The sequence below is a fragment of the Nannobrachium achirus genome (genome assembly GCF_963921795.1).
Source record: "Nannobrachium achirus genome assembly, chromosome: 4".
Taxonomy (NCBI): Eukaryota; Metazoa; Chordata; class Actinopteri; order Myctophiformes; family Myctophidae; genus Nannobrachium; species Nannobrachium achirus.
In genome coordinates this window covers 44027621-44053858 of record NC_137813.1, presented here as the reverse complement: position 1 = coordinate 44053858, position 26238 = coordinate 44027621, and the positions used below count along the sequence as shown (strand labels likewise).

The 26238-nt window shown below is 40.5% G+C and overlaps 1 protein-coding gene across 2 annotated transcripts; it reads right to left on the bottom strand.

Annotated features, from left to right (window-relative positions):
• Positions 1 to 3808: 3808 nt before the first annotated feature.
• On the bottom strand, positions 3809 to 25017 carry mgrn1b (mahogunin, ring finger 1b). 2 transcript variants are annotated; one of them, XM_080724366.1, is made up of 17 exons: positions 24678 to 25017; positions 21940 to 22058; positions 21192 to 21280; positions 20948 to 21094; positions 18210 to 18327; positions 18000 to 18066; positions 17855 to 17898; positions 17722 to 17769; positions 17285 to 17353; positions 15675 to 15834; positions 15046 to 15155; positions 13823 to 14037; positions 12500 to 12611; positions 11574 to 11619; positions 10334 to 10438; positions 9777 to 9822; positions 3809 to 6511 (listed from the first exon to the last, which is right to left on the bottom strand). In XM_080724366.1, the coding sequence occupies exons 1-16, from the start codon at positions 24763 to 24765 to the stop codon at positions 9782 to 9784; spliced, it is 1578 nt and encodes a 525-aa protein (XP_080580492.1). In that variant the 5' UTR covers positions 24766 to 25017; the 3' UTR covers positions 3809 to 6511; positions 9777 to 9781. The 2 variants fall into 2 exon arrangements, with proteins under 2 accessions (XP_080580492.1, XP_080580491.1); XM_080724365.1 differs by lacking the exon at positions 9777 to 9822.
• Between the last annotated feature and the right edge of the window lie 1221 nt (positions 25018 to 26238).

The window sequence follows — 26238 nt, the reverse complement described above, 5'->3', positions numbered from 1 at the left end:
TGTTTTGCCTTGATTTTGGGACTCGCGTTTTGACCAATAACTCTTCAACAGTAGCTTGTACTACAACAGTCCAGTTAATGTTTTGGCCAATAACTCATGAACCGTAGCTTGTACAATAAAAAAAACATTTTCCCTGGATTCCTTGGATTTTCACTCTCCGTTTAGAGTGAGAATCCAATAGCCACTTGTGCCAGATTACATTTTCCACCATTTAGTGTTTTCAAAACACACATGCTACTACTGCCACAGAGTATGTCCAAAAACACGCATATTGGTACACATTATCTATGGGTCATGTAAGCAAGATGTATAAGTTTGATAGATTTTTCAGATCCCATTCCAAGTGGCTATGACTGCCTTCCGTAGTTTACATTATGTATTCAATCAGAGATTTTGATCTATTATTGATTATCGACTAAAACATTTCCGCTATTGACAGTTTTATATATTCAGCTGCTACACAAGCTACACTACTTGACTACTTTAAAAACAATATCCATTCCAAATAATGATAGGTTAAAGTGTCTGTTTAATGCCTTTTATTTTCTGGCCACTATAGTATGACTATACTATACTGTAGCTGTCCAATTTATGAGAAAATCCCTATCATTGAGCTCACTGGATTTGACCATCATACTGTAGGCCTGGCCTATATACTGTTGCTGACCTTTAATAACCTGTATGACCTTAATCTGTCCAGCTGGAGGAAAACACCTGAGAGACGAGTGTCTCTCAGGTGTTTATAAGTGTCAGTATCATGTTAGTATCATGGTCAGTATCATGGTAGGTATCATGGTCAGTATCATGGTAGGTATCATGTCAGTATCGTATCATCACTATCATGTTAGTATCATGGTCAGTATCATGTCAGTATCACATTAGTATCATGGTCAGTATCATGTCAGTATCATGGTCATTATCATGTTAGTATCATGTCAGTATCATGGTCAGTATCATGTCAGTATCACGTCAGTATCATGTCAGCATCACGTTAGTATCATGGTCAGTATCATGGTCAGTATCATGTCAGTATCACATTAGTATCATGGTCAGTATCATGTCAGTATCATGGTCAGTATCATGTCAGTATCACGTTAGTATCATGGTCAGTATCATGTCAGTATCACGTTAGTATCATGGTCAGTATCATGTCAGTATCACGTTAGTATTATGGTCAGTATCATGTCAGTATCACGTTAGTAACATGGTCAGTATCATGTCAGTGTCACGTTAGTATCATGGTCAGTATCATGTCAGTGTCATGTCACTATTGTGTTAGTATCATGATCAGTATCTTGGTCAGCATCATGCCATCATCATCAGTATCAGCATGGTAAGCATCAATCTCACAGCGCGTTGTGAGCTTGTAGATTGGTTGTGTTGACAAATCTTCCCTCATTTTAAACGGGGGTCCATGGACAAATACATCAATTTGGGCTCTCAATTAGCTTGCACATTTATCATGGAAGCTACAGTACATGCTTTCAGTTACCCTGTTAATTAATCTAATTTAGTTCTAGCAATGTGAGTGATCTGTAATGGATGGCAGACAGTATGGCCACCATCACAGATGAGCTGTCACAGAAGACTTTGTAGGGTTGCATGATATACCTACCACAGTGTTGGTAGCAGATTAAACTGTCTGGCTCTGTGTATAAGCTCACCCACTGACCTCACTAGCTCAAAGCACCATAGACACCAATCGCATTTGCTGGACACATCCACATGTACACACGCACACGCGCACGCGCACGCACACGCACACACACACACACACACACACACACACGCACGCGTAAGTAAGTAGGACGCTCAGTGACGCATATCTCTGCAAGGTATGGTGGAACTCCATATTTGGGTTAAACTGACTATAGATTGGATCAGACATAGGCTAGGTACTCAGATATTGGGCTTATAAATTCACAAAAGTTATGCAGTTGTCATTGACAGATTCTTTAAAAATATTCAGAGATTGAGTTCCTTGGTCTGCGAGCAGCATGCATAACAAATGTGAAGCTGGTCTGTACTTGAGATTAGCTGCAGAAAGACACAGATAGAAGGCCTCATGGTGAAGATAATAATGCTTTATTTTATTGAAGTACTCAGTGTTCATCTTTGCTCACTAACACTGGGACTTTGTCCAGTTCTGTGTGTAGTCAGGTGTGGACATGTTTGTATGCTGCAGTGGAGCTGCAACGGTTAAAATAAACTAATTGATTTGATCGATTATTACAATAATCAATAACTGATAAAATAATCTATGAATAATCAATCCCTGGTTTGGACATTATACATTATAGGCTAAAAGTAAAATAAATGAATAAATAAAGTAAAACAGTGGAAATAGCCAATGTACTTGGAGATCCACTATTTTCCCAATTATATAATAATAATGCTTAAGTGGTTAATTGATTAATTGATCTATATCATAAAAAGTAAAAAAGAGCACTTCTCGATTAGTCTGAAAAGTAGTCGATAGAATAATAATATTGTATAGATGTAGCTCTATCGACATCACAGCATAAAAAAGGAACAACTCACCTGTGATCCAGTGCCATAGAAGCTCTTGGGATGTAGAACCAAGGCCTGGATGGGGGTTGTTGTGTTCCCAGGGCCTTCGTAGCCATGACAACATAATCTGAATATTTCAGGAGCTGAACATGAAGAGTGTGTTCTGTCCTGTGCTGGAGCAGAGACTTATGTATATCTGCACCGGCAGGTAGAGGTATGCCTTATAAGCAGGGTGTGCTGCAGTGGTAGACAAAGTATTCAATCCCAGTACTTGAGGCAAATATTACTCAATTAAGTTACTCAGTCAAATTTGTACTTAGTTAAAAGTACTGGAGTAGGCCTACTTGCTTTTAATAATACTCATGTTCAAAAGTACAAATTATATTTAATATCAATGCATTGCTGTATTAACATTTAGATATTTCCCCCCCAAAAGTTAAGATATTCCAGAAATGTTTAAACTATCAATAAGTGTCTATTTTATAGTGTAAATAGCTTGCTAACGCATCACATTGTGAGCTTGTAAATGTATTTTGTTACCATCCACCACTGAAATTGAATGAATCCATTTTGGCTACTCAGCTTAACTCTGTAAGTGGCTCCATTTATTGCACCATCTTAGATACTTGTGAGGGAAGAATTTATGCCATGCTTTACTTTAGCCAGTTTTCAAAATAGACAATAGCAGATCAGATTTAACACCAAGACCTAAGTCTCTCAAAGGGCATGAGCGATGGATGTTTAAACAGAGTGAGGTCTAAACATATTCAAGGGTAGCTGGCTGGCCACATGTTAACAAAAAGGATCACACACACACACACACACACAAGCAAGTGATAGTCAAAGTATTGATCCTTTATTTTGTATTATTGTTATACACATGCTGCACACAGGGACAGATGGGTATTGTTTTAAAGAGAGCCACAAAATCACCACCTACTGTGGCGTCATCCTGGATACCAGGTCAATAGTGGTCAGAACAGGAACAAGGAAGGCACGGTGTCAAGTTGAAATGGCACATATAAGAGGGGGGAAACACAAAGTAAAAGCAGTGAAAGCAGTAGAAATCCACATGCAAAAGTAGGGCTGTCACAATTATTACATAATCGTCTAATCGTGATTATTTGACATAATCGTGATTATTTTTCATAATCGTCATAATCGTTTACATGTTGAAAAATGTTCATATATATGTTTTTAAAGTAAAAAATAGTGGAAATAGCAGATCTACAAGCTCACAACGCGTCGCATCGCGACGCGTTGTGAGCTTGTAGATCGGCTATTTCCACTATCAATGTTCTTTTTTAAGTATGAAGTTGTCCAATATTGTCAGTCATTTCTTTGTATATATAGGTTATGTGTCATATCTACCATGTGCAACTTCAAAGCCTAAAAGCCAAACAGAAATGTAATTGTCCACGACAAAAACACAATTAAATCGTTAATCGCAATTATTTGAGTGACAATTAATTGTCATGTAAAATGTCATAATCGTGACAGCCCTATGCAAAAGCTTAGCCCAATTGATTAAAATGCAATCTTGCGTGTATTGCATTGGATGTGTTCTTCCAATCTAAACATTATAACAAAATACACTTCAACCTAAATACTTCTGAGATTAGATCCATTAACAACACAGAGGCTTAAAATGGTAACATTGAAATTCAATATTGCTCAATAACAAGATATTTTACAGTAGCGATTGTTGCAATACAAAATAACAAACGAAAAAAAGGCTGCATCAAAACCAGTTGTCTACAGGCTGAAAAATGCTGTATATTCTAGCTTCAATAAGAACACAAATGCCCAATGCAACTAGCGGTCATAGCAGTTGAAGGCACATAGATCTATATGCATGGTGCTTCATCTATAGGGCCAGCAAAGGAGGCACTGACTGCCAAAGGTTTGATCCTACTCTGCAAACACGTCACAAAAGCAGATGCTGGCATTGCCACAAAAAATAAAAAATAAAATAAACTAAGAGAGCATACAGAGCTGCCACGTTTTTGCCAAGCACACTTCTTGTGCTATATTGTCGCCGTCGGACAGAAACCTTGCATTTCCATAATTGTCTTTTTGTTGGGACATCCTTTAACCTCTTAAGCTCTATTTAACACCACGTTGTACAACAGTGTCATGCAAAGTAGTGAAACCGGCAGATATACAAGCTCGTAGCGTGTCGTATCAAGACACGTAAGCCTGTAGATCTGCTCCCAAATTAGGGACGTCAGGTTGAAAATCTGTCAGTGGGTTTTGTAAATATTTAACCAAAGAAGTTGTTCTTCCCGTTTTCTATGAAGTAAGGGTTTTGTACGTACAAGGTGTCCAACCAACAACGACGACATACAGTCAGTATTTAGCATACCGTCACTGTCAGGCAAAAACTTTGTATCTCCAAGTTTCAAATTTGTTAGTTTTTTCGTAAATTAAAGCCCTACTTTGTCATACAAAAGTGTTGCACAAAAGTAGTGAAAATAGCAGATCTACAAGCACACAACGCCTCGCGATGCGAGGCATTGTGTGCTTATAAATCTTCTATTTTCACTTTTAAATCGTTTTTTAAAAAGGGAAGGCTTTGGACATACAAGGTTTCCACCCAACAACGACCATATCTTGTTGGAGGCTCGGGCTAACTTTAGTTCAGCTGTTGGAATGGTAAATTGTAGCGTTAATCATGTCCAGAATCTCAGATGTCTGTGCATATAGCGGAACCTACTTACCTTACTTTTTAATACCAGTTATTTCTCCTCTATATAATATGCCAAGTATACAATTTAGCAACTACAGAGAAATAGTGTACAGTTAGGATACATAGATATAACATTAAAAACAAAAACAAAAAAATGACATGTAGCGGTTTAAGACTGTAGCCATTATTAAACTAACATATCATACATTGCTATAGTACAGGGAATGGATTATTATAATAGATTTCATGAGTAGAAATAACTTCCAAATGGACTCAAAAAATAATTGGCCTATTTTAAAAGTCCTGCTTATTTTCCAAATCAAGAAAACTATAAAAGACTAAAGTATTGGGGTTTTCCCCTCATAAGTGAACACAACATTTAAACACACGGTACTTGAATTCAATTAAATTTAGTGTTGAGCTTGAGCAATAGTTATTAAGAGTTGGACTAAAATAAGTGTGCTTTTGCACCACCATATTTAGGTAGTGACATATTTCTGGATTCTCACCACATAAATAGATCACAACTCCGGCCGAGACATACAACTGAACACAGTCAAGCAGGAATTATAATCTTTTTTCTTTTTTTCCCCCTTCTCCATACATTAGTCTTAAATCGGTGACATGTCCAGCCACACATGCCTGGAGTCATCACATTTCTTTCACGTGTCAGAGATGAGACAAAGAAAAATAATACTACATTATGGGTTCCAATGGCAGATTTCCAAATATAGTTCAGTTCTGCATTGGGGTTATTGAAATAAAGACAATAAGCTCTGTAGCACGGCTACAGCAACGGCTTATTATATTCACACGAGATCACCTCCACAAAATCATACGTCGTACAACTTCTGAGCCACACGGAATTATTTACCTATGATAAAAAAGGTTAAGATCTTAAATTACATTTATTTAGTAGAATAAAACGTTAAACTCTTACGTTAACCGCCTTATTTTCCGGCACGAATCGTAAACCCAGTGAGGAAATAAAAGCGCTGGAAATCTGTCAAGGGAAACCACTGCCAGCTCACTTCTGGTTTTAGGACTGCAATGTCAAGTGCTCTATGGCGCTGAAACACAAAAGCATTTGACTGGGTTTTAAGGTACAGCATCAATCACTGCCATGGAGGAAACCAAATGGGCGGTGGGGAGACGTAGTGACTGATCTGTGGAGAACGGATGGAGGAGACGAGAGGAGTCAAGGGCTGAGGTGCTCATCCTCCATATGCAGGCTACTTGTGGGACACAGCAGAGGCTGGCTGGAGCAGTTGGTGCTTTGACTTTTCAGGCTTTCTGTCGACTCGGATGACCCTGCATAGAATAAGGCATCTATCATTAGCTGTCAGGCAGGTTTTTTCTGTGTTTTTTTAAATAAATGAATGCCCTACTTGATCAGACTACAGCGTCACATAAAAGTGTCACAAATAGCAGCTCTAGAAGCTTGAATTGAGCTTGTTCAATACCCAGGGTCTCCCCATCTCACTCCTTAGTAAACAGAAAATACATTTTCAAGTCAGGATACCAATTTCATCCAACCAGGAGAGAGAACAAGGGAAATGGGAAGAGACAAACCAGGAACTGGAATAATATGAAATGTAAGCTGATAAATAGGTTCTCTCTCCTGTTTGGATAAAATGTAGATAGATATAGATAGATAGATACCTTTATTATCCCACGGGGGAAATTCAGTTGCCCAGAGGCAACTGAATTTGACCCAATGTGTGACCCAATTCAATCCTGTTATTGAACAAATTCTCAATTACAATATTGAGCTTTAACTTTTTAACAAAACCCCTTTTGTTTTAACCAAAATCATCTTTAAATAAAATTATCCAATGAGAGTGGCAAAAGTATATGACTCTTTAATTTCAGTATTTGGCGTGCCCACCTTGTGCAGCAAGAACTGCAACGAAACAATTCAGGACTGTCACTGAACTGTTGACAGACTGACAGTCCTACTCCAATTCCTCCATACAGACCAGTGTCAACTCTGGGACGTTGGTGGGTTTCCCCACACAAACTAACCCATTTAGGCTTCGAATTATTGAATGCTTTAACCAGTGAAAAATAGCAGATATACAAGCTCACAGCGCGGCACCGAGTGCCGCGCTGCGAGCTTGTAGATCTGCTATTTTTGACAAAGTCCTGAAAATGTGTGCAAATCTTTGAATATATGTATTTTCAAAGCAAACGTTTGTAACTCAAATGTTGCTTCTGGGGGGTCCCTGGAACTAAATATTTTGAGGTGGGGGTCCGTGGCCAAATACATATCATTTTGGAGGTCCTTCACATGAAAAAGTTTGAGAACCACTGACATAGTAGTCTCTCAAGAACAGACTAACTGAGCTCCAGTTAAGTGAAAAGGACGATTCTTTGACGATGGCTGGCCAGATTGCTGACATGGAAACCTAAGTTTTTCAAAAAACCTTAGAAGGATTCAAAAGACACTTGAAGAATCGTGTCAAAATTCTAATTTTCACGATTTAAAAAAAATAGCAGATCTACAAGCTCGCAGCGCAGCACTTGGTGCCGCGCTGTGAGCTTGTATATCTGCTATTTTTCAATAGTTAAAGCATAAAATAGTACACAATGTGTATCCATTCTAAATGGGCTAATCTTCAGTTCCTTCCACAACATTTCTATTGGATTAGGACATCAGGACTTTGACTTGGGAAATGTAAAAACTTTTAACATTCTTCTTCTTTGTTCCATCAATAAAGGTGTGGCAGGGAATGCTCCCCTAGTTCAAGTGAATACTCCATCAAGTGTGTTAGTGAACACAGGCCTGTCTGCTATTCAACCAGTTCCCTAATAGGACCGGATTATAAGGCATCCGTTTTATACTGCATACATACTTTAGTTGACTGCCTTTAGTTCTATACCTTTGCTTTGATAAGACCTGTGGTGGAATGCCACTGTTGTCCTGTCCACATGTTTGAGTAACCCCATGTTTAAATGTCTCATAACAGAGGTGGTGAGTACGGTCACCACATCAATGTGAATAATTTATGTTGTATGCAGCATAGTGAGCCCTGATCATTCCTGCTGCTTTTTTGCTCCTTAATGTTTTGTTTGACATTTTTATTTTGCCTGTAGCCTATTGTCAAACAGACTATAATTTCACCTAATCATAGAGGTTCACATACTTTTGCCACTTGAAGATTTTATATTGGTTAGATTTTATATATACGTGTAATATATTTTTTAGGACTTGAAAATCTGATGGTGTTTTATATTTATATAGAAACACAAAAACTTCCAAATGTTTCATAAAAACTTTTAAGCACCACTGTATGCTAAATAAATAATGACCCGATGCCATAACCACATAAGCAAAGAAAGAAAGAAAGAAATTGCCCAACATGCTTGTAGATCTGCTACTACTTTGACTGTTCTGGAATGTTCTGGAATGACATGCCCAAAACAGGGATGAATGCTTTAACCAGTGAAAAATAGCAGATATACAAGCTCACAGCGCAGATCTGCTATTTTTGAAAAAGTTGTGAAAATGTGTGCAAATCTTTGAATATATGTATTTTTAAAGCAAACGTTTGTAACTCACATTTTGCTTCTAGGGGGTCCCTGGAACTAAATATTTTGAGATGGGGGTCCGTAGCCAAATACTTATCATTTTGGGGGTCCTTCACGTGAACAAGTTTGAGCACCACTGACATAGTGGTCTCTCAAGAACAGACTAACTGAGCTCCAGTTAAGTGAAAAGGACCTTTTCTTTGACGATGGCTAGCCAGATTGCTGACATAGAAACATAGGGTTTTACAAAAAACCTTAGAAGGATTCAAAAGACACTTATAGAATCAGATATACAAGCTCACAGCGCGGCACTCGGTGCCGCGCTGTGAGCTTGTATATCTGCTATTTTTCAATAGTTAAAGCATAAAATAATGATACACAATAATGTGTACCCGTTCACGAAGGAGGTAGGATCAGCACAGAACCCAGTGAAAGCAGGGGAGCACATTGGGAGAAGGAGCAGGACAGACAGACAGGAAGGCCTACTAGGGCCGCAACCATCCATCGGTAAGGATTATTCCATCGATTGCTTTTTTCGATTAATGAAATAATTGAGAAGCAAAACCCGTCTCTGTCGGGTGGAAACCTAATTTGTCCAAAACTGTTACTTGTCAGGATTCAAATTAAAACTCAAAATGTGTCACTTCACGCCACGTTTCGATCTTGCAGATCTTCTAATTTTGACACTTTTGTGTGACGCTGTAGTAGCGTATTAATTTAAGAAGAAATACAAAAAGTATAAAGTATTCTGCCCGAGAGCAACGATATCATGAATCGATTATCCACGTATCTATCGTCTACTTGGTCTCGCAATGGTGCCGTGCGAAAATAGTTAAACAGTAGTAATACTAGTATTTCGGGATGCAACGCGGTGTGAGCTTGTCAGCTATATTATCATTTTGTATGCTTTTCGACATGCCCAAAATAGCAATCGATTACTAATCGACAATTTTATTAAATGATCAATTATCAATAAAAAAAAAGTGTAATCGATTAGATCCATTAGTTGAATTATCTGTTGCACCCTAAGGCCTACAGTACATACCACGGTTATTCCTCCATACCAATAGAGCAGGAATCAGGACCTAGAGCTGCCCAGAGACAGGCCGTATGGAGGACAGGGGACAGAGGAGCAGTGTTAGGAAGAAGAGAGGAGAGACAAGACAAGAGCACACTAGTTAGATGCAAAGCACAGAGAAACGTCAGCCTCAGAAGAAAACCAGCAAGGAGCCATGAATGGTAGAACACCAGAAGAGGTATGTCGGGAAATTCAAGAGGTGAGATGTGTCCCAAAACGGTATGCTTTTCATCACAATGCTGTACTGTAGTTGGCGTTTTCTCACTATAGTTTCTCCAGTAAATGCTGGCTGATGTTGTCAGTAGATATACCTGTAGATATAGTTTATAACGAAAAGTACAGCTTCAACAGAAAAACACTTTCTGTGTGCCATTGCTTTATATGCCCTTAAATCTCCAGTGTTGGAAACGCTCTGATTATAATTGTTTTACTTTTCAATTAATGACATTCCTAAAATAGGGATGCCAGGTTGAAAGTAGTTAAAGGCCCCTTTGAGGTCCTCTTTACTCTTGATTCATTCTCACCTGGCAAGGACAGATCTCCCGCCGGGTCGCTTTCTGTTTTGGTCAGGCTGCTGTGCTCACTGCTACAGTCATTCAGGATCTCCCCTCCTGAATGGAGCCTGTCCTCTGGAACAGCCAGGACAACAAAGTGAAAGAGAACGGGTCATTAAATTGGAAACAGGAAATAACATTTGAACTAGCCCTTACCCGTTCAAAGATATGAGCTCCGAAATGATGTGCAGTGTGTGGGTTATGGGATGTGCACTGTGCACTGTGCACACAGTATATGAGGGATGGAAAGTAACTTTAACAGGTGCTTGCATGATAATATGTAGGAGCATCAATGTAAGAAATACCCGTTTCGTTTAATGGCTACAGAGATACTGTGTACCGATCTGCATGATTTTTGGACAAAATCTGTAACAGGGCCAGACAACCGACCCCCAGACCGCCTACACGCACGCACACACACACACACACACACACACACACACACACACACACACACACACACACACACACACACACACACACACACACACACACACACACACACACACACACACACACACACACACACACACACACACACACAGCTGGTTAAACATGTTGCCTCATGCTAGATGCAGAATAGACATGCCTCAAGCTAGATGCAGAATAGATAGATACACCATAAAAATGCTAATATACAGCATATGATTTGTGAAAGTGACAAACGGGCTTCACAGTTATGTCAGGTGTGTTCATATGCTAATGGTGATGCGATTTCAGATCAATTGCTCCAGCCACTGAGGAGAAACGCTGTGACAGACACTCAGACAGACAGACAGACACTCACTCACTCAGACAGACATTCGGAAAATTATATGTTTGATGTAGGGGTCCACTTTCATTCTTAATACTTATTCCCAGCTCATGATGTGCAGACTACAAAGAACACTGACTGACTGTTAGGGCTGCAACCATCGATAATTTCTTTTGCGATTATTCTATTGATCACTTTTTTGATTAATTGAATTATCGAGGAGCGGTGAATGAATCAATTAACCACACAGTCATTTAAACTTTGTTACACAACAGTGTCTGCAAACATAGCATCACAATTCACAACACTTGGTGAGCTTTTAGATCGGTTATTTTAGGCTCTTGACGAAAATGACATGCCCAAAATAGGGATCGATTATTTGTTGATTCTTTTATGAAATTATTGATAATCGATTCAATCAATTAGTACTTTAATGATGACGAAGAGAGAACTCACCATCATCTGGAGACAGGGATTCTGCTACATCCTCAGCTGCAGTGGCCTAGAGAGAGAATGAAAGAACAACATTAACCCATTAAAACCCGGAAAGCATCTTTGTCATTTTAGATTTTTGCACTGGCTATTCAAAAATAGCAGACATACAAGCTCACAGCGCACCACTGCGAGCTTGTCCATCGCGCTAATATATTCAGTATTTCGGTATTAACTTGTGGGCCGCATTAAGTGAAGGTGGGGGCCGCATGTGGCCCCTGGGCCACCAGTTGCCCATGTATGGTCTATAGTCTATACATTTGTGGGTCCTTGGCACGAAAACGTTTGGAGATCTACTAATTGAGAAGGCATAGAATGTAGAATGGGCCACAGGTCTTAATGGGCTGAAAGCGGTTGACTTCAGTTGAGGCTGATGAAAAGGTCAGATGACCTAGTGCAGGGTTCCCCAATTAGTTTTCCCCAAGGGCCGAATTATGTCTAGGGTACCAAGCCGAGGGCCACAACATTGTAGGGGGCGACGGCGGCGTTCCCGCTACTCTAGCGACTGCGACAGTTCAGATATCGTTGTTGTCGGGTGAAAATCTTGTATGTCCAAAACCATTCGTTTTGCATTTATCATTTTAAAAATGATTTAAACTAGTGAAAACAGCCGATCTACAAGCACACAACGCCTCGCACAGAGGCGTTGTGTGCTTGTAGATCTGCTGTTTTCACTACTTTTGTGCGACGGCCTTGTATGATTTGCGAAAGAACGTACAAATTTGGAGATACGAGATTTCCACCCGACAACGACGATATACTAGTGTTGTTGCTGCTCTTATACCACCATTATTACTAGGGTTGGTGTGGGCCAGACAGTATCCCCCCGCGGGCCGCATATGGCCCGCCGGCCGCCTATTGGGGAACCCTGTCCTAGTGGGTAGGTTTACCTCCGTGGGGGCGGGGCTGCTGGACAGCATGGTGTGTGGCTGGGCGTCAGACATCTCAGACAGCTTCTCCTCGTCCTCTTCTTGAATAGGAGAGGAGGGAGACCTCAGGGTGCTTGGAGAGAGGAAAGGAAAAAACGAACATAGAAACACAATTTATTAGAACACATCGTCGGCCACATCACGTCAGATAACCCATACACTGGCATCTTTTCACTCCAACAGAGCGATTCTCTTCGCCGCAGGTTCCGACCTGCAGGGGAGAGAACCACCGCGATGTCAGCAAGACGGATTGCCATGGACGGGGCTGAAAGTGCATCTGTGGTGCAGTGTCGGATGCAGGAGATGATGATAAATTGAAAAGGCAGCAGCCTTAGGACTGAATTTAACAAGAAACCTCTGACCAGCCTAAAGCTAAAGAGATAATGTACTGCTGTTGAAACAAACTGGACAGTCACACACACAAGAATATGAGAGGGGTGTTCACTCTAGATGGATGAAACTAGCATGAGGAAATCTCTTTTTTTTTTTTTTCCTAAATTTTTATCCCACAATTTTGTAACCCATTTTTTCACCCAGTGCCAATTGCCTATGTAATCCTGGGCTCTGCTCTCCCTCTGCCGCGCCTGGGGAGGCAACGGACTGACCTCATGCTTCCTTCTATGCATGAGGAGTCCAAGTTACTTCTTTTCACCTGACAGTGGAGATTTCCCTGGTTTGGACGTAGCGCGTGGAAGGAACACGTTATTCCAACCAGTTCCTTTCCCCTCCATCAGGCGCCCCAGCTGGCCAGGAGGAGGCATTATTGAGACCAGGATTACGTGCATGTTTTTGTGAGGGTATCAACCCTAGGAGACACGGGGAGAACATGCAAACTCCACACAGAAAGGCCCTATCGCCAACTCCACCTAGGGTGTGGGCGCTGATGACGCGGAGGGAGGAACACGCCGCCAGTGCCCACAGCGTCCCCCGGCGGGAATCGAACCCAGGACCTTCTATCTGTGAGGCGAAGCGCTAACCACTGCGCCACCGTGCCCCCTGCATGAGGAAATCTAACCCGTTACATTATCTCTGCTTCACTCAACTAGGACATCCCTACTCCCTTGAAACTCTTAGCTCTTAGAAAGTTAACAGTAGGCTACATGAAGCTACACTACGTGATGTAAGAAAAATACAACAAAAACACAAAGCGCTTCAGTCCGCTGGAACAACCAGAGGCAGGAGTATCTCAACCTCTCGCTGCCAAGTGGCCCGCCAACATAATGTGAAATGTGTAACGGTAGACTAAACGGTCGAGAGCATTGCATTGTTAGAGGACATTACTACCTGTCAGGTGACTTGCTGACTTTGCCTTTCTGCAGACCTCCGTCGCTTAAATGCTCCGGCGAGCCCAGCTGTCTGCTTTCTCCTCCCAGGCCTCCTGAGAAGTTGATTTCATCGTAGAGAGGTGCAGAAGGGACGGCGGGGGACACCGACCGCAGACCGTTTAGCGCCTCCAAGAGGGAGATGGGTTCAAAGCCAGGGGGAACTGAATCCGAGCTCTGCAGAAAAAGACACACAAAAGACGGTGTCTTACTGAACCTGGTAAAGACTAAATTAAGGGATGCATATTCAAAAGCTCCCTTTGAATAAGGTCCACATTGCATACACATCACATATACATTATGTGGACTTTTAAGGTGTGGTTTATGCTTAGTTGCACATCGAAGATAGCAGACCTAGAAGCTTGTAGATCTTGTAGAGCTAGTACAGTCCAGAAGCTAAAAAAGGTCTGTGTTTACTATTAGTCTTTTTGTAATTGTGTTCAGTGGTTCCTGCATTCAACTCTGAGTGAGTTTTAACAATTTGTTAAACATTTGTTTTCTAATTTATGGAATTTCTTACGATTTTTCATTCGTTTATTAACTCATTCGTAGTTTACGGCCGTAAAGCCCGTTAATTTCTCTATGTCTTTCACTGCCGGCTTCTCCGAGTCCTACCTGTTAACGTGGGCGCTCGTCCAGTTCCCATCGTGCGTGATCGGACACTGCTCGTGTGTTCGCGTATTCCATCAGCTTCTCAAATCCGTTGAAACTTTTTCAATTGATCAATAAGTTCTCCATCTGTAAGCCGCGGAGTGTAGACAGTAAGCTGGGCCAAAATAGAGGACGGACTTCCGCTTCCGGTTCAGGGACTCCAATGTTAAAGTGGTCCGCTCAATAATGTGTCCGTGTAGAAACCGATCACGGAGCATTAGTTCCGGCCTATTTTAGTTGCGATTCGATAAAAAAATGTTTTTTAATTAATTTTTATTACATTTACGGGCTCTACGGGCATGGCAGAGAAGGGGTACAAAGGGGTATTTTGATGGCAGAGTTTGTGTTAATGAAATTACTTAATTATTGCATGTTCTTTTTTCTTTTTCATGAAAGTCTTGGCTTTTTGGGGACTGCTTTTTGAAAATGCTTTGTAATAATAATAATAATTAAAACCAAAAATGTAGGAAACAACAAATTAAGGGACCCATAAAAATGTGTCTGCGACCCACAAATGGGATTGGTGGAACGTACCGAGTGCTCATCATGGTCCATGGTCTGTGCCAGGACGGGGCTGAAGGATACAGGGGACAACGCTCCAGGCTTCTTCCTTACCGCTCGGATCTGCAGTAAAGCTCGGAAAGCTGGAGAGAAGACGACCAAGGGCACATTATTATGCACCACAGCACTTTTTCTATCAAAGAACATCCCTCCAAAATGTAATGCATAAGGAATTCAAAAACCAATGGTGGAAGAACCGATTTTCTTTTCATTAAAAGTACCAATACTACAATATACAAATTATTTGTAAAAGTAAAAAAGATAATGGCATCAAAATACAATACAATCACAACACGGCGTTGTGAGTTTGAGATTGTCTATTTCAGAATAGCCAAGGCATAAAATAGGGCTTCAGTGCTTAATTTGTGTTATTGTTTTGTAAAAGTATTCTAAATCCAACAAGCAACCATTAACTAAAGCTGCCAAATAACAATAGCAAATTAAAAAGTACAAATATTTGCCTCTGAGATGTAATGGAGTTGAAGTATAAAGTATAAAAGAATTGAAATACTCAAGTAAAGTCAAATTATCAGTGTCCGAATTGCAGTTTAATTGCAGTGGTAATTCCCCCACCACTGTTGAAAAAAGCACTTTAGTCTTACGCAGTCTGCAGATGGGACAGTTGTTGGCTTGGTAGCGCAGAGTGTCTGCACAGGAGTTGCAGAGACACAGGTGTCTGCAGGGCAGGATGAGTGTGTCTCGCAGGTCAGAGAGACACACCACACACTCGTTGCTGTTGTCACTGTTCTCATCGTCTGAGGGCTGAAAGGACACGTTCAGTGAGGGTTAGTGAAGCACACACTGCCAGAAATGGGACATTAACCCATTAAATCAGGGATCTTGAACAGGGGGACCGGAACCCCTAGGGGGTCCTCAGAGTTACTACAGGGGGGCCTTGTGTGATGGGATAATTATTTTAAATGAACAATTGAACCCTCGCGTCCCTATACTCCGAGGAGAACTTCAGCCAAAAATAGCAGATATACAAGTTCTCAACGCCTCACGAGCTTGTAGATCGGCTATTTTTGGCAAATAGGTTTGGTGTAGGGTAAAAAAAAAAGAGCAGACCAAGTACAGAGTGAAAGGTCAAGTTTACTAAGTATCGACGATTTATGATTTTAAGTGGTTAAGTGTCGAACAAGTCTATGAATCTATCTATGAAATTGATGAGAATCTCCATCACACATTTATACAATGTAGAGGGGGTCCCTGCTTCGTCTCTCTCTCTGCTAAGGGGTCCTTGGCCTGAAAACATTAACGGGTACACATTATTGTGTATCATTATTTTATGCTTTAACTATTGAAAAATAGCAGATATACAAGCTCACAGCTAGCCTGGGACGGTTTCCAATTTCGGGCTTTTGATCCAGTCGGGAGTGGATGGTATCCTACGTCATTTTGTATTCAAAACGGACTACAGTTTGGCAGGAAACACCAAACCGGAAACAGTTTTAACCCCTACTTGCGCATGCGCTAATTACTTGCGCATACGCTAACTGGGTTGAAACTGTTTCCGGTTTGGTGTTTCCTGCCAAAGTGTAGTCCGTTTTGAATACAAAATGACGTAGGATACCATCCGGTCTAGACCGGATCAAACGACCTGTTTAGTAAACGAAGACCAGGCTTTCCCCCCAGCGGAAAGCCTGGTGATGCGAGGTTACCGCGCTGCAAGCTTGTAGATCTGCTATTTTTGAAAAATCGTGAAAATTAGAATTTTGACCCGATTCTATAAGTGTCTTTTGAATCCTTCTAAGATTTTTTGAAAAACCTATGTTTCTATGTCAGCAATCTGGCTAGCCATCATCAAAGAAAAGGTCATTTTCACTTAACTGGAGCTCAGTTAGTCTGTTCTTGAGAGACTAAGGTGTCAGTGGTTATCAAACCTTTTCATGTGAAGGACCCCCAAAATTATATTTATTTGGACACGGACCCCAATCTCAAAATATCTAGTTCCAGGGACCACCCAGAAGCAACATTTTTGTTACAAATGTTCGTTTAAAAAATACATATATTCAAAGATTTGCACAGTTTTCACGACTTCTCAAAAATAGCAGATCTACAAGCTCGCAGCGCGGCACTCGATGCCGCGCTGTGAGCTTGTATATCTGCTATTTTTCAATAGCTAAATAATTAAATAATTCTAGGCCTAAATGGGTTAAATAACATGCTCAGCATTATCATTCAGACAGAAGATAATATTTCCACTGAAAACCTTGGTTTCTTGGTTGTTTTTGTTCTCAATCCCATAAATCTCCTGCAGCAGGTAGCTCACTCGGTCCACCTGTTGGAATACAAAACGTGATAAGTCTGTGTGGAAACTCATGTCACTTGCAAAATGGTGAAAATACCGTCATATCGTCACTGTCGAGCAGAGACCTTGTATCTCCAAGTTTCACATTTGTAAATTTGTTCGATAAGCAAAGCCCTGCTTCATCATACAAGGCCGTCGCACAGGTAGTGAAAACAGCAGATCTACAAGCACACAACGCCTCGCGGTGCGAGGCGTTGTGTGCTTTTAGATCGGCTGTTTTCACTACTTTAAATCATTTTTAAAATGATAAATGCAAAAAGAAGAGTTTTGGACATACAAGGTTTCCACCCGACAACGACGATATGAGATATTGGAATAAGAATGATAATTAAACATACGATCTGCTTCTGTTTCAGTGGCTTCACAGAGAAACTGCCATCAACATGCTGGAAGTAAAAACAAATGATTTATTCATATCGTAGAAAACTTTTACTTTAATGAAGTGTATTTCAGACTAAGAGCCACACTTACCCTTTCAAAGGCTGCCAAAAGAACATGGGCATGTCCTAGGCAATCTGGAAAGGACATAGTATAATGGAATTAATCTCATTTGTATTCTTGAGGTTACAGCAGCCAGAGGATATATCTGATCAACTTTTTTCAGCCGTCAACATACCGTCTCCTTCATCAACCACAGCTTGGATTACCATGGGGAAAACACCTCGGTCTAGATCGAAGTTCAGCTATAAAAAGGTAAAAAAAACAGAATGAAAAGTTATTCGTGATGGCCAATATTGGGATAACTGTGGGTGCAGGAGGGATAATGGTAGGCATCAAACAACACAGATAAATACATGTCACACTGACAGTGAATGAGGATACTTACGTCCTCCTCTTTCCACTCTGTGAAATCAATTTTGAATGACGGCATGGAGAACTGTTGGCTCACGCCTCGCTTGTAGTGTACAGTTTCAGAGACCAGTCCTGGAACCTTGGGGTTGTACCTATGTATGCAGATCACATTATGATCAGATGGCAAGAAAACGACGAACAAAGTTACACTTGCATAAACGCGTCTTTCTGTCAGTGTTGTTTTTGACAGCAAATTTGGATTTAGTTTTAGTCATAGTCTTTTGAATAAAATGTCATTTAGTTTTAGTCATAATTTAGTCACCTGAAAAGTTTTAGTTTTAGTCTAATTTTAGTCGACTAAATATCATAAAATTTTAGGCGACTAAATCTCCAGTTGATTTAGTCAACTGAAATGTATTTTGGCAGGCCTTGATGGCATCGTAATGACTGGTTTAACACTTGGTTGCGTGCTGAAAATAGCCGATCTACAAGCTCACAACGCGTCGCGAACACCTGAGAGCAACCAAACATAAAATGACTCTCTTCTCCACTAGTCCCTCCCTAAGTCTAAGTTTTAGTCTAGTTTTTGAGCGGTGGTCACAACGCTCCTATACGTGGCCGTGTGTGTGGGTATGTCTGTCTCCGTCCGTCCGTCCGTGTCTGTCTGTATGTAGCCTGCCCTACAGTACCTTTTATGACCACACATGTTAAGGGAGGGGCGCTGTTTCCAGGCCAGGCCAGGCCAGGCACACACACACACACACACACACACAGGGGGGAAGGGGGGAGGGGGGTGTGTGTGTGTGGGGGGGGGGGGGAGGGGTAAAAGGGTGCTGTTGAGACTAGCCTGGGGGGGGGGGCGACAGAATTCATAGATCTAGAACACATAGAATTCATAGATATAGAACACAGAATATGTACAGTACAGTACAGTTAGGTACAGTAGAGTACAGTAAACCACCGCTCAGTTCACACGGGTGTGATTTTTATTTTGTTGACGAAATTGTCAATATATTTAGTCTTAGTTTTAGTCATCACAGCTTAGTTTTTATTTCATTTTTATTTAGTTTTCGTCAGTGAAAAAAACGCAGTCGACAAACATTTTTCGTCATAGTTTTAGTCGACAAAATCAACACTGCTTTCGAGTCGACAAAATCAACACTGCTTTCTGTTCCATCAATAAAGTGACACGGGGGGGGGGGGGGGGGGGGGGGGAGACCGGTGACAACAGGACATTCTGCACCGGGAGATGGCTAATGATATGAATCATAAATAATATTATGTCATAAATGAGTAGCATCTGCACTCGGTAGTGTCTAATTGTCTCATACTGTAAGTAGAAAAGCCTGAAAATGGACACAGACCGGTCTCATTATAAAGTAATTTATAATGAGTCTCTTTTCAAGGCTTACAAGTTCCTATGGTCCAGGATCTGAGATTAAGGAACAACATTCAGCACAACACAGGGAGATACAGTATGTTGTGCATGACTCCATATTCAAACGGCACAGTCTGTTCTTTGGGATTATTAACTTGTGTTTTACTCTGGTGATATAGAGGTAAATATGCATATATTCACTGGTGGTGATAGACTGTACATTTATAGTATACTTATATTTTTATTGATATAATGTAAATTGGCTCAGTTAGATGATAAAATAAAGTAGTTAGATTTAACTAGACATTCGCATTGGGTCCATGTTGGTTTGGCTCGCTCTTAACATATTCTGTGTTTCACTCTCACTGCTGTCACTGCTATGACACTTGCATTTCCCCCACAGGGATCAATAAAGGTTTTTTATCTTATCGTATATCTTCTCTTCAGCCTTATCAAGAGTATCCATGGTGACTGCTGGTTGCTAGGAACCCACCACATCCTATCTAGGCTCTGTGTTGCAGAGTGCAGATGTCAGTACTCATAAAACACAGCGTGATATCTTTGGCTCGGGCTCCCTTGAAATCAACCCTTTTGTCCATGAGAACTAAAGCCATAATAAACTGATCTACCAGTACCATGTGAGACAGATTTGGAGACCATGTTCATTTTCATAATAAAAGACCTAAACACTGGATTCAAATGTGGTGTGTGTTTAACCACTTAACCACCAGTAAGACTCCCTAATCGGGAGATAAGCGACCATCAGGTGGGCAGCTTGATTTTAGGGCAAAATCTGTGGGAGCAGTGTCCAAAAATGTGTTTGAAAGAATCAGCCAGAAGGTGGCGCTAAATGGGACAGATCCATGTTGATGACATGAGGGTAGACATACTGTGTACCGATTTGTGTAATTTTAGGGCAAAAATTGTAGGAGCAGTGTCCATAAATGTGTTTTGCAAGAATTGGTGGTGCTAGAAGAGGGTCATGTGAGAATTGATGGGTTAGGGGTTAGATCGGGGCAATGGTTGCGGAGATATGAGCATGGCAAAAGTGTGACATGTGACGTGTGACTGACGGACAGCTGGTCGAGGTTTTGATAGTAACTGCGACCGTCAGGTCGCAACGACCTGACGGTCGCAATAAAAACAATAATCTAAATTATTTAAAAAATAAAATGCAACAAATTGTGAGCTTTCAGATTTTAAAAAGGGTTGGAAAAAGAAAAGATTTTGTATGTTTGATTATAACAACACGCTCTATATTCCGACCATTGCAGTGAAATAATTACTTCTACAAGTAAAGCAATTCAATAACCAGATCAAAAAATAATTTCAACTACATTTTACAAATGTAATTGAGAAGTCTGAATAAGGTTTTGGAATAATAAAATTCTTACACAGCCATCCCATTTGAGAACTCCTCGAAAGCCTGGCAGTACAGGGTGATGGCGACCCGTGCGTCTGCGTCAAAGGTGAACTCCACACCGTACAAAACTTTTGGCTTCCCACCCTCCTCTGTTGTTGCATCAGAGTCATCTTTGTACCTAGAAACCAAAGGTTTTCATTATTTATGTTCTTACAACTGCCTCTTAATTTGTAATGGCTGTGTCATTCAAATCATCACTTGAAATCATACTTTACCTGACTAAGCGTAGAGAATCCTTTCTGATGTTAACCAGGCTCCTAAGGGTTTTCACAGGTTCGTGAGGGGCAGGAGTCACATATGGAAACTAAGGAACCACAGAGAAATAAAGTATTGTTGTGTTATACAAAATAAATTGTATAAGGCAGGGGTCTTCAACGTTTTCAGGCCAAGGACCCCTTAGTTGAGAGAGAGATGAAGCAGGGACCCCCACAACCTGTTCATAGATTCTATATAGTTTCATTGTTTGACAGCACAATCATCAGTGTATTTTGGATTCATGTCAATTTGTGTTTTCAGATATTTAACCACTTGAACATCAATACTTATAAAACTTGACCTTTCACTCTTTACTTTTTTTTTAATACTTTATTGTGTCAAAACATGCACATCATAAACTTTCTTCAAAAAGAGTCTGCTCTTTTTCCCCTCTACACCAGAGCTTTTTGCCGAAAATAGCCGATCTACAAGCTCACAACGCCTCGCGCTGCGAGTCGTTGTGAGCTTGTAGATCTGCTATTTTTGGCTTAAGTTCTCCTAATATGGACGATAGTGGTTAATATAAAAAAGGAGATAAAAACTTTCTATCAAACAAAGATTTGGAGGACCCTCTGTAGTATCTCTGAGGACCCCCTAGGGGTCCCGGACCCCCTGTTGAAGACCCCTGGTATAAGGTCAATGAAACATAATATGACAAAAGTCTAATGCTGAGTAATTTGGCTTTGATTAAGCAACCAAAATGTTCACCTGCACAGGCCTATTTCCCAGAAAGTTGAGGTCCATGTTTTCTCCAAAGAGGTATCCCTCTGGATGGGGTGTGTCAAATTTCTCTCCTCCCATGAAGAAGTGGCTAGCAAAGTAATTCCCTGGACACAGGATACATTGAGCAACGATTACATCAATGAGACATTGAAAGATGCAATCTGCCACACTGTTAAACTTAAAGCACCACCATTTTTGTCAATTACTCAGTCTGCGTCTCAGAGGAGGGCTGTGTGGAGTGCAGACAGTTCAGAAACCTACGTACCTACCAGTGACCTCATTGCTGGGGAATCGAGGTAAATAAACTCTAGGCTTTCTATCTATTCCTGGTAAGTTATCATGCTATATACAGTATCAGAAGCCATTGTTCTTGTATTAATAACAAATTAAAAATGTTAAATGACCAAACCTGCCTACCGATGACGTCACTGCTAGGCAGATTTCTGAACTGTTCACAACCCTCCTTGGACACAAAAATTGTACCATATTATAATGAGCATTAGTGAGGAGGACCAATCATAGGATGATATAAGCGGCACAGCAGTTAAGGTACAGACACAGAGAGAGAATTACTGTAAGATACTAGGCAATTCAGTGTAATGCCAACAAACACTGTACCAGGAATATGACCATCAAAGACTATTTTGATCAACCTTTAGTCGCTTTTAAGTTAACCACATGAACCCTAGCGTCCCTATTCTTCTAGGCATGTCATAATATATGAATATTGAATATACTGAATATTGTGTAAAAGTTCATTTTCTTCTGTAATATAATTAAAAATGTTAAACTGTCATATACTCTAGATTCATAGCGCATGCAGTGAAATATACAAAACCTTTTTTTGTTTAAATTTAGCTTTTTATGGCATACAGCTCATGAAAATCAAAAATCCATATCCAATATTCACTCAAAAGAAGGATTTATTATACAGAAATGTCAAACTTCTGAAAGGTTATGTCAATGTATGCACTCAGTACTTGGTCTGGAAACTTATGAACAAATGTCTTCATCAATGGGGCGTGGTTATATGAAGGTGGTCAGCCTGTGGTACTGCTGAGGTGTTATGGAAGCCCAGGTTTGCTTTGAGTCTGGCGTCTCTCATCTTCCTCTTGACAACACAACACAGATTCTCTGTGGGGTTCAGGTCAGGCCAGTTGGCTCGGCTGGTCAGTTAAGCCCAGTAATACCATGGTCAGTACACCAGTTACTCGTAGTTTTGGCTCTGTGGGCAGGTGCCAAATGCTTCTGGCTAAAGGAAATCATCTCTTGTCAACCTAGGGAAGCACAAAGTGCTCTAAAATCCCCAGGTAGATGGCTGTGTTGACTCTGAACTTGATAAAACACAGTGTGGAGAAAACCTGCATTGCATTGTATTGCTGGTGTTGGTCCACTGTGGTTTACCAAGTTCAGAGTCAAAGAGCACTTTATGCTTCCATACATAAACAAGCTTTATGGAGATCATGATTTCCTTTAGCCAGAAGCACTTGGTAGTGCCAAGGTGGCACCTGCCCACAGAGCCAAAACAACTAGTAACTGGTGTACTGAGTTGACCATGGTATTACTGGGCTTAACTTCATGCCACACCCCCATTGATGAAGAAATATGATCAAAAGTATTCCAAAAGTAACAAGTGCATTAATTAACATAACTTTCAGAAATTTGACATTTCTGCATTCCTTCTTCTCAAGTGAATATTCTAATATTTTTTTTTATTTCCATGAGCTGTATGCCATAAAAATCCACATTTAAACAAAAAAGGTTTTGAATATTTCACTGCATGCACAATGAATCTAGAATAAATGAAAGTTTAAAAAATGTTTAAGGATAGTACAGAAGAAAATGAACTTTTTTTTGGAACTTGTGAATCAGCTATTTTCAGCAAATAAAGGTAACAAATGAGGGGCAATCCCGTTCATCTCAGTGAACGAATCATACATGAAATGTGTATAATAGCACAGCCATTCTAGGGCTAGGGTTTCATAATCATAACAATTATTTTCATAACAAATGCATAGAAACAACAATTGTTTTGCATTCACAGGGTGAGTATTGGTCTCACAATGCATTTAACCACTATGCAATGCAACTTAAGTGGAGGAAAGCCTAAGATGTATTTTCTTTATACCATTATCATAGTTGGAGGAAGAAAAAAAAGACATCTATGCATAGTATCACGATATATAATTTATAGGACATTTATAAACAATGTAGGGCAAACGGCTCTTGACGAGGTGTGATTATGAATTAGATTGTTTGATTGAATACAGTAATAACAGTTTGTAAATAGTACATTGGTACGATTTTAAAATGATTGCTAAAAGGATAACACAAACAGACCCTATAGGGGCTTGTTTCCATTGTGGTCCTGGATGCAAATGAAATGCAAATGTAATAACAGTACACTGTATGTATTGTCATCCATTCTGAGGCCTATATTAGACAACGAGGCTTTATCATTTCAATCATTCTGAATCTAACGAGTAAATACAATCTGCATACGCATGTTTACGTGGACCGTCTACTCGTGTCTGTGTGTATGGTGTGTTTTGTTTCGATGGCCAACCTCCAGAGAAAAGAACGCTATTTCCTCCACCATCAGTGGGACACCGACATGATCCATCCATAGAAAGGTAATTTGTTGCAAACTTCACATGTCGCCATCATATTGTGTTGTTGTTTACTGTTACACCGATCGAGGTGTTAACGACTGTGTCACTCACCTGATTTGGGTGGAAATCTGTAGGCCGAGTTAGCCTGGATATCAATGTCCTCAACCCCAGCGATCCTCCGGCTCAGAATGGACCCCATCTTCCTCCTCTAGCCACAGTCAGCTAGCTTAGCTTAGAGGCTAACGTATATGGTATCCTAAAGCGTCACAGCTCAGTGTATTTTGTCTAACACCGAGGAGGAATGATATTGTCTACAGTTGACACAAACACTGGAATGTTCAGTCCACTGTAAACAAACGGTGAGCGCTAATGAAACATTGCACCCGTTCACTTTGGTAATAATTGGTGGTGTTGGGTTGGAAAAGTGCTAACAGCCAGGGAGGATGAGCTGATTGTTGTTGTTGCCGAGGCTGCTGCTGCTGCTAACAGGGTTGCCAGGTTTTGAGACAAACGAGCAACCAGGTCTATGGAAAGAAAAATGCCAAAAGAAGCACGCCCACATGAGCGCTTTAAAACTATATATTTTTCAAATCTATATTTATATTTGTTATTTTGTTTATAATTTATAAGCTATATGCTGTGCTTCTACGTCCTATTTGAAAACAGCAGATCTAAAAGCTCACAACTTGCTGTGTTGTCTTTGTCTTGTCTGGCTGAGTTTGCAAGTCTGTAGACTGTAGAGCTTGTAGATCTGCATTTTTAAAACATTTTAACAATACATATCTGTGTCCCTGGAGCATAATATTTTCAGATAGGTGTCTGCACAGTCTGTGGCCAAATAGACCTATAATTATTAATTTTGCCGGTCCTCAACCCCTATGTCCTCAACATGAAAATGTTTGAGAACCACTGGAATAATAACCTGACTCCGCCAGATGGTGGCAGCAGTGCGTAGGGCGGTACCATAGAGTTATAAGGGAATAATTAAAGCATTTTGAAAAGCCCATGAGGTGTATGAGTTGTAAAAGGGATCTCAATTTAAATTAAACAAGCTTTTGGGGTTTATCCTTTTTATCCTGTAGGCCTATACCACATCAGTGAACTGTACTGTCCCGTACCTTTTCCTATGTAAACCTCTAATAAATCTATTTACAAGCCACTTGTCAGGAAAAAGACCAACACACATGGCAACACTGGTGCTACAGTACGTAACAACACATGAAGCTCATTGGCTGTCCCGAGATGCGTTCGATCTTCAACAGCTGACCGCCCGTAGGTGGCGTGAGTGAGTAGTACAGGCCAGGGTTTCCCAAACAGTGGATGGGGACCCCCCCACACACACATAAACACACAAACACACACTTTTCCCCCCCATAAATTTGGGTTTTCATTACTAGGCCTATTTGAAATGTTTAATATTGATCTATTTTTTTAAATTAGGCTTTCAGAAAATTTCAGAAATGTTCAATTAAAAAGAGGTGTTGGAATGTGTTGAAGACCTAAAAGCCTCTAGGTCTACCTTGTATAAGCAGTGAAAGTGGAATGCAAAAAGACAACAAAAAAGTGAAGGCTGATCGAGCCTGTCCTGCTGTGTGGCTGTGCTGGAGAGAGTGGGATGAGGAATGAGGAACTTTATAAGGAGAAGAGACAGGCAGAATTAAGTTGGCTTGTA

Excerpts from the sequence above, each read along its gene's own strand:
- mgrn1b (XM_080724365.1), bottom strand. The coding sequence starts at position 24,765 with ATGGGGTCCATTCTGAGCCGGAGGATCGCTGGGGTTGAGGACATTGAT. Across the intron at positions 17,354-17,721 it reads CACTGAAACAGAAGCAGATC|GTGGACCGAGTGAGCTACCT; the intron begins GTATGTTTAATT and ends GTATTCCAACAG. Across the intron at positions 10,439-11,573 it reads ATCCCTGTCTCCAGATGATG|AGGACAGGCTCCATTCAGGA; the intron begins GTGAGTTCTCTC and ends TGGCTGTTCCAG.